This window comes from Argentina silus (genome assembly GCF_951799395.1).
Source record: "Argentina silus genome assembly, chromosome: 3".
NCBI lineage: Eukaryota > Metazoa > Chordata > Actinopteri > Argentiniformes > Argentinidae > Argentina > Argentina silus.
In genome coordinates, this window is record NC_139657.1 from 13,848,299 (window position 1) to 13,863,221 (window position 14,923).

Consider the following 14,923-nt stretch of genomic DNA (forward strand, 5'->3'; position numbering starts at 1 on the left):
TACTTTAACCACATGTTCCTCAGATCTCAAATGCACGTTAGGCTAACACTTTTGGAGGGTACTGTATCTGCAGGACAGTAAGGTGTCTTCAACACATTATGTGAATGTTATCCAACACATTATTTGAATGTTATCTAATCCCAGAAATGGTCTGTCCATATCAGCTAGCTAAAATGAATGATGAAAGATGAAGCTGAGTATGATAAGGATGACTGAATGTAAGGAAGACACAACTCTGAGGAAGAGGCGGATATAATATGATGAACCTTTTATTGAGAGGCTCTGATCAGAGTATAAATCACACTACCAAGTCTTACCTTAGGAAATAAAAGGTATTTACAACAGAGTTTTTTCACATACATTTCAAATAAAAACAGACAGAAAATGATATAAATAAGTTCTATGGAAAATAAAACTCGTCTTACAAAAAATATATGCATTTCTGTATACATTTTCTCACACTGGTACTAGTACATTTATACTGTACACAGTTTCAGCACAGATCTTACAGCCCTGTGTCGAGTCAAACATATAAGCCCTATCTGAAAACAATCTATAGCTCCTATCCACTTGTCATGTGTTTTGGATATCTGGGGAACATAAAGGTGTAAGCAATGTGGCGGAACATACCATAATGACCATTGGAAGGCTATAGGTGGAGCCATTATTGTATTGCTTACACCTATCCATTCTCTTCAGATCGGCAAACAACAAATGGTTAAGGCCAACTCCCCGGGGAAGGGAAAAACGGGGGTTGTTTTCAGACCGGGCAGCAGAGAACCTAAAGTAGGTGCTTTAAGAGCGTAGCTAAGTAGTGCACAGGCACTAACGCATGGGTCACATAACAGATTTCATATAGAGCCTACATACATTCGCTAACAAACGTGAACAGTGAGCTACTTAGCTTACATTCTTACTTAGGCCCTGTTCAAATACTTTGAAAATGCATTCATTCCCTCCTCAAAGTAATCACAGATCTGAAATGACATGGGTTGGTATAAGCTGGGTAGTGGAGCACTTTCTCTCATCTAATCAGCTGCGTTCGATCGGTGACTACTTCACGGAAGGTAGGAAGGAGTAAGGAGTTTTCAAAATATTTGAAAAGAGCCCTGGGAGTAAGTTGTACAGTAAAGAGGAAAAACTACACATCTAGACATTCATAATAAAAAGTCTTTCTGCTGTTGGTGTGTGTGGGGTTTCAGAGGGTGTTTTAAAGAGTGCTGCGGCCGTGTGTCCTGAAGGGAAATTGCAGGTTTTGTGTGCATTGTGTCCTTCACTTTTGGTCCCTTAGAGGGTGCTAGCGTTCTGCCTTCAGAGCCAGGCTTTGAGAGAGACCCTCGACAGTCACTGTGGTGGTGCGTCTTTGCCCTGCTGTCTGAAAACGACAGAGGCAAGGTTTGGGGTGCATCCATTGGCTTAAAGAGGTCAATGGTAATGAGCGTCCGTGGGGGTTTGTGATCCGGTGGGGCAGAGCTGGGGGCAGGGTTCTGCTTCTTCCTCTCCTCCTTGTGGTTGACTTCTCTATCCCTCTTTCCTTCCTTCTTTACATGAGTAGGGGTTTGTTTAGGAGTGACCGCCACCTTTCCATCCTCCTCTCTCCCCGGCTTGGCTTGTGATGCGTGTGTGGCTGTGTTCCCCTCTTTCCCATCTCTATACCCGTTCCTCTCCTTCTTCCCGTGTGATGGCTTATGTCTGTGAGCACTGGCCTCTCTAGCCTCCTCTCTCTCTGGCCGTGTGTGAGATGATGTCTGTGTGCTACCACCTCGGTCTTTATCATTGTCTCTTTCCCTCTTGATTTGAGGTTGCGTCTTGGAGGCTGGTTCTGTCTCCCTAACCCCCTTCTCCTCCCTCTGGGCATGCCCTGGTGTATGTGAGAGTTTGCTGCCCTCTCTTGTCCTATCCTCATCCCCCTTTTTCTTGGTGGGTGGTAATGTCTGTGTTGTTGTGCTCCCCTCTATCTTCCTCTCCTCCTTCTCTTTCCCCTTCTCTTTCACCCTGTCCCTCTCCTTCTCTTTCCCCCTGTCCTTCTCCTTCTTCTCTTTTTCCTTCTCCTTTCCCCTCTCCTTCTCCTTCCTATCTTTCTCCTTTTCTTTCCCCCTTTCCTTCTCCTCTCTCTCTTTTCCCCTCCCTTTCTCCTTCTCTTTCTTGATTTTTGGTGGTGTATGTGTGGTTGTGCCTGACTCTTTTACCCTCTCTCTGTCTTTCTGAACTTGTGGGGGGATCATTTGCTGCCTCTCTTCCTCTTCCGCCTCCCTCTCTTTCCTGACTTGCTTGAATGTCTTTGAGGGTTCACTATTCTCTCTATTCCCCTGTCCCTCCCCCTGCTCCTGTGGTGATATCTGTGTTGGTGTACTGTCCTTTCTCCCTCCTCTCTCTTCCCTCTCTTTCTCACCTTTCTCCTCCTCCTTACTCTCCTTGGTTTCTATTGGTGTCTGTGGGAGTGTGCCTCCATCTCTCTCCTCCTTGACCAAAGGAAGTGACTGTGTAGGTGTGTAGCTCACCCTCTCCTTTTCCATCTCCACTTCCTTCTCCTCCTCCTCCTCTTCTTCTTCCTCCTCTTTGCAAACTAGTAAGGGTGACCTCTCCTCTTCCTCATTTTCCTCATTTTTGACCTGCGTCTGTGAGGGCGTGTTGCTCCCTTTCTCTCCCTCTTCGTCATCATCATCATCATCCTCCTCCTCTTCGACATGAGTTAGCGTCTGTGAAGGTGTGCCGTTGTCCCCCTCCTCTCTCTCCCCCTCTTCTTCCTCCTCTTCATCCTGGTGGTACTGTTTCAGGCGGATGTGCCAGGCCAGGCTACAGACAGCAGAGACCGTTTTGAACTGGTGCACCACTCCTCTGGGTATGAAGTAGATGTCATTGTGATAGAGCTGGATACGAGCATAGCGGACCCCCTCCCTCCTCAGCTGGTTCAGTTTGGCGTCATCGATCCACTGCACACACTGTGGAGGAAGGAGAGGAGACGATACTCAAGTCAATTATAACAAAGACACCAGGCAATGGCAACCATTCACACATGAGAACGTGAATTAGAATCATCGTGAGAATCAATTTTGCTCGGTCTACATATATATCAGTATGCTTGTAGCACCCCCCCCCCCCCCCATTACTGTAGTCTTATGAAGTAACCTCATGATCCCTGTGTGTCTCCTCCAGACTAACCTGTGAGAGGGGGGGCTCGTACAGGTCCAGCTGCAGCCTCTGAACCACCTCAGGGAAATCTCCGGCGTGGAAACACACCACGTCTTTGGTGATTCGTGCGGGAGCCTCACTGCAGGGGTGGGGGGGGAAACACACAATCAGGAAGAGACACCCACAATGACAGTCTTGTGATAGTTCTAGGGATTCTCGAGGGCTGCCGTGAAGATGTATGCGTGATGTGTGTAATCTGCGTATGTGTTGGTATGTGTACAGGTGTGTGTGTGTGTGTGTGTGTGTGTGTGAGGCACACAGAGTAAAGCTACAGAAGGTATATAAGGGTGCCAGCGTCTACCCACCCCTCTCCGCAGCGAACAGCCTTGAGCACGCCCACGGCAGCGGTGGTCTGTCTCTCAAAGCCCTGTCCGATGTGGTCAGCGTGAGCTCGCGTCCGGTCTTCAAACAGCATCTCCCGAGGCTCGCTGGCCCGGGGCAGATACTGCAGGTTCTTTATTTCATTGGTGGACCTGCAACAGATTCCATTTAATATACGATACTATTGGTTTAAATGCACTCTAGTGACCGACCAGTGAGGCAAACTGAACAAACAGACAAACCTTTTTCTTTTGAAGGGGGATTTGGGCATGTCTGCCACAGGGATCATCTGCTCTCCGGGTCTCACCCACATGATGGGCCCGTCGTCACTCTCTGTGGGACTCTGCAGTCGCAGGCTGGAGAATGTACCCCATGGCAGAGTACGCTGAGGATACAGAAAGAGAGTTTAGAGAGCGTGCACACTCACACAAACACACACTCTCACACACACACACACACACACACACACACACACACACACACACACACACACACACACACACACACACACACACACACACACACACACACACACACACACACACACACACACACACGACTTACCTCCAGAAAGGGAGACTCCTCCAGCATATTGATGAACTCTGGGAAGTAGTCCCCCACCTCCTCATCCACAGCCCCCACCAGACTGACCTGCCGCATGGCCCCAGTGCGGTATGTTCCCTGGGAGTAGGTACGCTTCACCTGCAGCAGGAGAGGACAGAGGAGACACAGGGGACTAAGTCAATGTCCCTCCTCTGGTTCACTACAAACATTTACTTTTACCTGACTGGGACAGAAGGCCATGATCCTTAACACCCTACAAAGTGTTCACACGAAATTACATAAAGTACTAAATGACTGTTATCTTCAACACCATGTGGTCCACAGAAGTGCTCAACCATGTGGTAGGCTAGACCTTTCTGGAGGGACAGATTTGGTCTGGCTCCAGACAAGGAAAACAGTGTTGCCAAGTTTCAAGAGTCAGAGTGTCCGGTTCAGGAGAAATATGAAAGCAAATATAGAGAGAATAGTCAAAGAAGCACACAAAGGCCTGGAGAACAGAAAAAAGAGCCATTCACAAACACAAAAGAGCCACCACTATATCTTTGACAAGCAGAGGAATAAAGACAATACAAGAACTAGCCCTAACAGAAATCCTCAGTCCATCCTTAAGGTGAGACAAGACAACAGAAAACTTCCAAAACAAAACCTCTCTTCACCACTTCAGAGAACACAAACATCATCAGTACCAATCTAGCCCAAGGGAGAACATAAGGTAGTGAGGCGCCTGCTACCCAAATAGTAAACACTACTACTAAACAAGAAGCCAAAACTAAATGTACCTTGACTAATGTAGGTTCTAGACTGAGACATAGTCAATCTCTCATCATGTCATCAACAGGATACACAAACACACTGATGTCTGCTCCCTGCTAATTGTGGAGGTTTTAATTGGGAGCATGATTCAGTGTGTGGGTGGGTAGCCAGCCAGTGTGAGATCAAGAATCTCACTTGACTCTAGTCCCTCTAAGAGACTACAGCAGTAGTACCAGTCTCTCAAGTGATTGCAATTGAGGTCATCATTTGGAATGCTTGTGGAGCATTACTACCCACTGACTTGCATGTGTCAATGGTCTATGCAGTGCTTTTCACACTGCACATTGATTTAGCCCCAGGCCTAAGAGCTCCCAGGGCCCTGGGCCAGTCTCTACCGAGGGTAAAGGATATCCCTGAGTGAGTGTTTAAAGCCAAAATGTCATCATAGAAAAACAGTAAAAGGGTATCAATCAACATCTGTAACAGTCTCACCTGAGTGTAGAAGTTGGCCATGGTTGTCGTCTCTATATCCTTCTTCCCAAGCACTTCCATCTTCACTGGCGCATTGGGGAAATTGTAGGAGAAGTAGTCCAGGAAGTCCGGGAGGTAGGAGGCTGCTCCGTGGATAATCCCCATAACAAAGCGCGCGGCCTGTGCCTTGTCCTCACTGAAAGACAGGGTCACAAACTCCTGAGCAAAACGCTGCATCTCAGCTGGAGAGAAGGAGGAGAGCTGCTCACTGTAGGCGTGGGCCACCGATGCCCCTCCGTTTGCCTGCTGCTCCACGTGCATGAGATGCCCAAACTCCAGACCAGCCAAGCCTGGTGACGGGACACTGTGGAGGGGAGAAACATAGCCCAGCCTCTCCCTGACCATGGAGGCAGTGGAGGTGGGAGGAGGGGCCTGGTGGGAAGCGGTGTGTGTTTGGAGTTGGCTGTTGTTGCTGTTCCCATTGGACTGACTGAGAAGGTCTGGCAGATCCAGGGACAGGCCAGCACACACAGTCTGGCAGGACCGGTGGTACATTTTGGGCCGGCTCCGTCTCTCCTTCTCTCCATCTTTGTGCTTCTTTTTCTTCTTCTTCTTCAACCTTTTTAAGAGGAGCTCCTCCTCTGGATTTACTTGTGGCTTCTCCTCTGGATTTACTTGTGGCTTCTCCTCTGACTCTGCAGAAAAAAGAGTAGACAAAATTCAGACACATGTAAAGGAAGAGTACAGACCTATCTTCAGAGAACATGACTACATTATTTAATTATTTTTGCTTAAATTATCAAAAGGAAGCTATTACAAAGCAAAATAATGTAAACACTCCTGTCAAAGGTAAATAAAAACACAGTATAAAATCTGCACTTCAAGTTCTAGTAAAGGGGGCGAATCCCTCACTCATACCTTTCTGCAGAGAATTTGCTTCTCCATTCTCTCTTCCAATGTCACTCTCAAGCATCCCTTTATGATTCTTCCTCTCCCTGTCTTTCTCTTTATCCCTCTCTTTTTTCTTTTCTCTCTCCGTGTCTTTGCTAGGGTGATCTGAAAGCAAGCAAGTAATTCAAGATGGTCAAATCACAGCAATGCTTAACAGTCACTTTATTCACATGTCAACAGTATGTTTCAGTTTGTGATATAACTAAGTATTTAATTAAATAAACTTTGTGGCAAAATGACCTTTACGCAAAATGTGATACTGTTAAGTTATTAATTGATACTGGCTATTTGAGATCTAGTTGTATGCATTGTTTACATGCAATCCGTTATATCGCACAGCTGATTATGTTGGCCTTACCTCGATTCAATATCTTCACGTCACCGTTTTCCGTCTTTGTATGGCAGCTAGCAGGGCTCATTTTCTCCAGGAGTGAGCTCTGCGTTTGAACGCTTTTCTCCTTCTCCTTGTGTCGTTTCTCTTTCGGCTTCTTGACTTTAGGAGGAACTGCGAGGAAGTTGCTGATCTTGAAGATCTTTCTAGCGGGAGCTGGCGAGGTGGAGTTGCTTGCCTTGGCCGGGCCGAAACTCCATTTCGCTGGGCTTCCATAACTCTGCTTCCCGTTGTGTTTTTCCCCTGCGCAGACCTCCCCGTTCAGTTTCTTGTGTTTCAGACTCTTCTCCTCGATTCGGACTTTCTTAGGTGCTGGTGGATATACATCGCTGGAAGACTGCGGTCGGCTCTCAGGTGGCCTTTTAGGAATTAAGGGTTTGGGGGAATTTGTTTTGCCAGTATCTGCGAAATGCATGGATCCCACGGTATCGGCCATCTTGGAAGTTTCTATTTTTTACGGTCATACGTAACTGGTGCGTGAGAGACAGGAGAGGGGCGGGGTTTGTGTACTACGTCGGACAGGACGCAGGACTGGGGGAGGGGGAGTGAAAACAATGAACAGTTGTTTACATGTTGCAGATAAAACGCGTGTCTGTCTGTCTGTCTGTCTGTCTGTCTGTCTGTCTGTCTGTCTGTCTGTCTGTCTGTCTGTCTGTCTGACACTGTCTGACTCTGTCTGTATGTGTGAAAATCCAATTGTAACTATGATGTAGCGTTTTTAATTGTTCTGTATTTTGTTGTTGCTGTGTATGTCTGGGAAAGTCACTGTGATTGAGCACTTTTTTGTATTTGTCCGTAATTACTGTGATGAGTTGATATAGATTAACTTAATGTACACACACACACACACACACACACACACACACACACACACACACACACACACACATGTTTTATGCAATCAATGTTGATTGAATGAGATACAGTCACAGTAATACGATAAAAAGATGAAACACTTACGATGCACTATTTAAATTATGCGCTAGATGGCAGCAGAGTATCTAGCATAGTTATAGGGGCAGCAGATGAATCACAAATGGATTCACATCACACACACACACCCTTCAGCTGGTCTTTGGTTTCAGTAACAAAATAAACAGTGTAATGGGGTGCGTCATTCCAAAAATGACTCATATAGACTTAAGAGTTGCACAATATTCATGGAAATTGTATAATGCCCTCAGGTTCAGATGGATGTTAAAAAATATATTTATTGAATACTTATTACATCCAAATTGCCTGTATAATTTATTATTTTCCATTAATGCACTGGTAATCTAAAAGGATTACATTTGTTGTCTATTGTGACTGACATCAGAAACAAACACTGTAAGATTGTGCAAGCTGACCCTTCTCTAAACTATTGTTTTCAAGTACCCATGCTTGGGAGGAATTACTTTTTCTACCACTCCCTCCTTTCATACAGCCACTAAAATAGGAGTAGAAGATAATGGATAGCGTAGTGTACACAGTGGTCAACAGAGCTGACAGTGGCTTACTCTATGAGGAGATTTGTTTATTGCCTAAATTGTTCTTGAGTGTATATGACACAGAGAACTGACACTGAGGGAGTGAGTTACCATGGAGTGGAAATTAAGAAGCAAGAAAACATATTTCTTGTTTCCCACAATTTGAGCCAAGGGTCGGTGCATCACAGTAACCTAGAGTGGCTTTCTCTCCTCATCTTTTATCTGCAGTCATCTAAAAATAATAGGAAAGGTATTTGCTTTCACCAGTCCAGTTTCCACATCAGTCCAGATGGAAGTAAAGTGGGAAGAAGAGGAAGACATGACAGACTATTACAGTAAGATCCACTTTCAGTCTCATGGAGATTGCTGGTTTTCACTCTAGTCTATTTCCACTGCCTGCATTGAATCAGTATGAATCAAAGTGGGGAAATAAACAGATGCATTCAGTATGATCATTCTGCAGGAACAATAAAAAGTTGGAGAATTTAACTCAAATGTCCTTATGTAAATTTGCTGGCAAAAATTACAAAGACACTTTATCAGCATACCACAACTTCTCCTGCTGGGGGAAAATACAGATGTTGTGGATGACTGTGTCTGAAAGCAGTCCACTCCTACCTTAACGTCCACCAGACTCACCAGAGTGAAAGGTGTCAGAAGCAAACAACCCACTCCTAACTAAAATACGGTTTCAAATCCTGCATCGACTCAAGGAATCTATGAAAGAATTTCCAAACAATGTCTTAATGAGGTCCAGGCTTTTCAAATGGACACAAAATGACCTGACGTTATCTGTTGTTGACGCTCTGTAGGAAATCCAGCCCAGATGTGGGACACTTGGTCCTTTCTCATTTTTAAAATATCAGGCCACTGACCAATGAATAAGTGAAAAATTTTCACACATGTGGAGAGGGAATCTATTAGTTACTGTATATTAAGAGGTTGGCTGGGGTTGATATGAACGGTGTCTGTGTGTGTGTGTGTGTGTGTCTGTGTGTGTGTGTGTGTGTGTGTGTGTGTGTGTGTGTGTGAAAGAGAGAGAGAGAGAGAGAGAGACATTGGTAGATTGACCTACATGGCCAATGACAGGTGACGTATAATGTCTTGTATGTTTGCACCATCTGCCGCTGAGCTTCAGTGTGGTGTTACAGGGGGCTGGCATGGCATCAGACACAGATATGACTCATTGCAGTTCAGATGGGATAGGACACTTGAGTATGGTGCAGACATGACCGACACTCTCTGCCCAGAGTGGATGGAGATGGAGTGGCCTGCCAGGATGCCTAGGCAGTAGAGCTAGACTGATGGTCAGATGTTTGTTTTAGCCAGTTTATGGAAAAACCACATTGTTTACACAAGCCAGGACAGAGAGTGGGCCAAGCCAGCTCATGGAGGGAATTCAAAACACTGCGCTCCAAGAGGGCACCCTGAGGAGAAAACAATCTCCTGACCATAAATGGATACAGCAAGGGCTGAGGATATTAATGAGTATAATAGAGAAACTGGCTATGCTGTGTAGCCATGTAGAATTTCCCTTTGGCACACAGATCTAGGATCAGCGTACACTCCCCAAATCCTGACCTTAACCTTGTTGTGGGAAAAACTGAAAAACGGACCTTAGATCAGTGTGTAGGGACAATACCATCTACTACTCAACCTTCATGGGTTTATATGAGGTTATGTAATTAATGATGTGAATCTTGGATGGATGAATACCCATCAACAGGGCTTAGCATTTGGACAGGGCTCTTGAAAGTGTAAACGTTTATCAGACACTGTTTCCTGGCTAAGGACTGAAGTGTTGGTTTGGCTTTAAGGGATTTAAGACACAGACATGGTCCTGTTTTGTGTTCTTGCTGTGACAAGTCTGTTACAAGAGAGAATGTAACAATATATTAAACCAATAGCAGACCATAATAGTGTAGCTCCCTGCCTCTCTGTGCACAAGTATATATGGCCTCAATAAAAAGGACTGCAAAAATGCACTTGACATGTTACCGTATTACCATAACCCCATTCTGGTAGTTCCTTTGACATCAATCCCCAAAATGTAATGAATTGAATTTATTTTTATTTCATGGTTCTATATCACTAAAAGTCAAACCAGAACAGCTGTCTTTTATAGACCTCTTTTTCTCCTCACACCACTCCATAACACCATCCCTGTTAGACAAAAGGCTTCCGGTCGTCTGGACTGAAACACAGCTGAGAGACATCCTCCCCCGTCACAGAATCAGAGCAATGGTCCAGTGAGGAGAGACAGAGAGATGCACCAAGGGTAATGATTTCACCAGGGACTAGACATGTATATCATTCTAAAATGTTCTCTTCAATTACCACCGTATGCTTTTTATTCATGTATGATAGTTGTTCTGATAATTGTTCAGATAAAAGCTCTTCATCAGTCCAATAAACAATATTGAGGGAATTACCGCATGTTTTGAAGAAAATACACTTCTAATTCTGTGAAAGCTTCACTGATTAACTGAAAAATATCCTTACAAACATCCAACTCAGCCTCAAATGTCGCTCTTCAGTATCTACAATTCTGTATAATTCATGCGTAAAAACCAAAATACTTATCTCAAAGTAAGACAATACATTACCCATAAATTGCATTAGCAACCATACAGTAAGCCCTCTGGGATAAATATGTAATAATAAATTCCTAACTTTTATCCTTCAGAAGCCAAAGTAAACAGCAGTTCAAAGAGAGATTCAGTATGAGATATGTCCCTATGTAACAAACACTGTGGTCCAGGGTCCGACGTTGCGCTTCAGATGCATATTTGAACCTGTCACATCTGTCATTCACATGTTTGTCGGTCTATTGACAGGAAGCATAGGGAATGCCTGCCAAAGCAACTGTCACACACATGCACATTCAAGGCGATGATATACAAGGAGAAAAAACGTGTGCTTATCATTACAGCATGGAGTGAGAATGCGTTGCGAATGGTCCTCATTAGATGTTTTGATTAAGTTGAGGACAATGTGGAAAATAAACATACGATTACAATATGCTCTTTAAATGACATTGTTTTTAAAGCTCTATTGCCTCATGCTTTTATGACTGGTCTGTCTGTTAACTATTTTGATGAAACATGGAAGCAATCTAATACAATATACCCCCTATTTTCTCTCTCCTTATCTGGTCTTCACTCCCTCACGGATACTGATCACTGATACCCCTTGAAGTGGATATTCAAATCTTTCTCTCACACTCCTTCCTTTCTCTCACTTACTCTGTTTGTATTCATTCCTTCTCGTACATGCAAAAACCACTCTGAAAAAGTCCCTCAGCTCCCCCTCCCTCCCTCCCTCCCTCCTTCCCTCCCTCCTTCCCTCCCTCTCTCTCTCTCTGTCACAGCTTCCACACAACGAGGTGGGTCTTTGGCGTCCTCCTGCATCCTCTCTCGCCCTCTCTCCTCTCTCTGCATTCTTAGAACTCACGACGCGATGAGGTTAGCTGTGCTGTGCATGTACGGGACCTTGTTTGCTTTTTCCACCACCCCTGGGAGCACCGCAGACCCCGACGAGGGAGACTTCCATTGGGGTAAGGGACCTGGGGGCTGCTCTGTGACTTTGATACCTGCAGGACAGTGTGGGAGAGAGGGGCAGGATGTGGACACATGCCCCTACCGAGTTATCCTGCCACCGCTTACCATCCAGCTGCCCAGACAGTTCAGGGAGCTTGAGAAGACCATGAGGGAGGTGCAAAGGCTGAAGAAGACCATAGAGCAGCTAAAGAGAGCTTGTCTGGAGTGCAGGATGAGGGAGAAAGAGAGACTGAAGGAAAGAGATAGGGTGCGGGAGAAAGAGGGGGAGAAGGAGAAGGAGGGAGAGGGGGAAAGAGAGAGGGAGAAAGCGAGAGACAAGGAGCGACTGGGGGACACAGACAGGGAGTGGGCGAAAGAGAGGGAAATGGATAGGGAGACAGAGGAAGAGAGAAGGAAGGAGGGAGAGGGGGAGAGGGGGAGAGATAACGAGAAAACGATTTTGGAGGAGAGGGGGAGAAAGAAGGAATGGGAGATGGAGAGAGAGGGGAAGAAAGAAAGGGAGACAGACATTGAGAAAGAGGGAGACTTAGAAGAGGAGAGGAAGAAAGAGGGAGAGAAAAAGAAAGAAATGGATAAGGAGAATGAGAAGGAGAAGTTATGGGAAACAAAGGTGCAAACCGAGAAGGAACAGGAGAGTCAGAGGGACAAAGTGAGAGAGAAAGAGATGGATAATGGGAGAAAGAGTGAGGAGGATAGAAAGAAAGAAGAGGAGAGAGACACCAGCCAGAAGAGTGAGAGTTGGAGTACAGAGAAGATACAGGAGGAGAGAGGGCATCTAGTGGAAAGGGACAGAGAGGGGAAAGGGAAGAAAGAGATAGAGAGACAGGAAAAAAAGACTCAGGGAGAGAAAGAATGGGAAAGGGAGAAAGGGAGAAAAAAGCAGACTCTGAGCCATGGTCAGCTAGAAAAAACAGAGAGACAGAGAGAGGACAATGAGAGAGAAGGGGAGAGAGAGAAAGAAACAGAAAATGATAAACATAAGCAGACTGAGAGTCATGGGAAAACAGAAAAAGAGAGGGCTATTCAGAGGGGGGAGAAGGAGACACAGAAGGAGACAGAGAAAGGGGCAGGAAAGGAGATCAAGAGAGAGAAAACAGTCCAGAGTGTGCAGAAAGACAGAGGGGGGGACTTGGCATCTAAACCTCCATCTGCTACCAGCCTCAGCTCAGGATCTGAGACCAGCAGTGGATATGATCCTAACCCTTCCCCTTGGACCAGCACTAGCCCTGGGTTAAGCTCAACTTTTGTTCCTGACTCTCACTCCATCTCGACTAGCCCATGGCTAAGCACAAGCTCCTTTCAAACGATCAGCTCCTCTCTCTCCAGGCCAGGAGCCACCAGATCTGTCCCCGGCTACAGGATCAGACCCTACCAAAGGCCAAGACAGAGCCTCACAACCACCAGACCAGCACCACTGACCATTAGCCTAAGTCTAAGTTCCTGGACGACCAGCTCTAGCCAAATGACCACTGGCCCTGGCCACACAACCACCAGCTGGTCTAGTACAAGCCCAAGGCCTATGAGACATGACCCACGGACCATCAGACCCACAAAAAGGACCGGTAGCCCCAACCCTAGCCCAGGGACAGGTTATAAGACCAGCTACAGGACGACAAGTAGCCCAACAACCACCACTGGCTCCAGCCCGATCACCACAGCCAACCAACAAACCCCCATACCTGGGCAAATGACCTCTCGACCCAGCCAAAGGACGACTAGTCCCCCCTCAACAATGTCTAGACCTGATCAAAGGACCACAAGCCCCACAGCCAACCCTGGGAGCAGAAGTGACACAAAGCTAAGTCTAACTCCCACCAGCTTCAGCCAAACAACAAGGTCATCCAGCCCTACCCACAGGACCCCCGGCCCAGGTTCAAGGCCAGGGTCCAGATTCATGAGACCCACCCAAAGGACTTTCAAACCAAGCCCAAAAAATAAACCCATCCCAAAGCCAAAGCCTAGACCTGGTCCAAAGGCCATTAGACCTAACCGTAAGCCCAAACCCAGACCAACCAGCTCCTCCAACTCTAGCCAAATCTCCACCACACCTAATCTAACTTCAGCCACCACTGCAAGCCTTAGCCCAAGGATGACCGGACCAAGCTCCAGAACCAGCTCCAGAACCACCACTTCTGGCCGTGGGGGCAGCACCAGCAGTAGCTCAACTACAGAAACCACAACCACCACTAAGCCCAGCCCAAGGATAACCGGGCCAAGCTCCAGAACCAGCTCCAGAACCACCACCCCTGGTCGTGGGGCCAGCACCAGCAGTAGCTCAACTACAGAAACCATAACCACCACTAAACCCAGCCCAAGGATAACCAGGCCAACCTCCAGAACCAGCTCCAGAACCACCACCCCTGGGGCCAGCACCAGCAGTAGCTCAACTACAGAAATCACAACCACCACTAACCCCAGCCCAAGGCTAACCGGGCCAACCTCCAGAACCAGCTCCAGAACCACCACCCCTGGGGCCAGCACCAGCAGTAGCTCAACTACAGAAATTACAACCACCACTAACCCCAGCCCAACAATAACCGGTCCAAGCTCCAGAACTAGGTCCAGGACCACCAATCCTGGCCGTGGGGCCAACACCAGAAGTAGCTCAACTACAGAATCCACAACCACCAGTAACCCCAGCCCAAGGATAACTGGACCAAGCTCCAGAACCAGCTCCAGAACCACCACACCTGGCCGTGGGGCCAGCACCAGTAGTAGCTCAACTACAGAATCTACAACCGCCAGTAACTCCAGCCCAAGGATAACAAGCTCAAGTTATACAACCACAAACCACAACCCACAGAGCACCATCGCAACGACCAAGCCTGCCCAAATAGCCATCTCTAGCCCAACAACCACCAGCTCCATCCGCAACAGGTCGAGGATCATCAGACCCAGCCTAAAACCTAGACCAGGCCTGGGGCCCAAACCTGACCAAAAGCCTAATCTTGACCAAAAGCCTAAACCTGACCAAAAGCCAAGTCTTGACCAGAAGCCTAAAACGGATCAAAAGCCTAAACCTGCCCAAAAGCTGAGTCTTCACCAAAAGCCTAAACCTGACCAAAAGCCTAGTCTTGACCAAAAGCCTAGTCTTGACCAAAAGCCTAAACCTGACCAAAAGCCTAAACATGATCAAAAGCCTAAACCTGACCAAAAGCCGAAATCTAGTCTTGACCAAATGCCTAAACCTGACCAAAAGCCTAGTCTTGACCAAAAACCTAAACCTGACCAAAAGCCTAGTCTTGACCAAA

General features: G+C 46.6%; 1 protein-coding gene across 1 annotated transcript; it reads right to left on the reverse strand.

Annotated features, from left to right (window-relative positions):
• Positions 1-252: 252 nt before the first annotated feature.
• On the reverse strand, positions 253-7,084 carry LOC310802744 (uncharacterized protein). The gene is made up of 8 exons (XM_083667284.1): positions 6,611-7,084; positions 6,220-6,357; positions 5,323-5,996; positions 4,078-4,215; positions 3,756-3,898; positions 3,498-3,665; positions 3,163-3,271; positions 253-2,942 (listed from the first exon to the last, which is right to left on the reverse strand). The coding sequence occupies exons 1-8, from the start codon at positions 7,077-7,079 to the stop codon at positions 1,158-1,160; spliced, it is 3,624 nt and encodes a 1,207-aa protein (XP_083523410.1). The 5' UTR covers positions 7,080-7,084; the 3' UTR covers positions 253-1,157.
• Between the last annotated feature and the right edge of the window lie 7,839 nt (positions 7,085-14,923).

Bases quoted from the DNA above. Each gene is read 5' to 3' on its own strand.
- LOC310802744 (XM_083667284.1), bottom strand. From the start codon at position 7,079: ATGGCCGATACCGTGGGATCCATGCATTTCGCAGATACTGGCAAAACA. The intron at 5,997-6,219 runs GTATGAGTGAGG...TTTTTTCTGCAG, and splicing joins AGCAAATTCTCTGCAGAAAG to AGTCAGAGGAGAAGCCACAA. The intron at 3,272-3,497 runs GTGGGTAGACGC...CCACCCCTGCAG, and splicing joins GCTGTTCGCTGCGGAGAGGG to TGAGGCTCCCGCACGAATCA.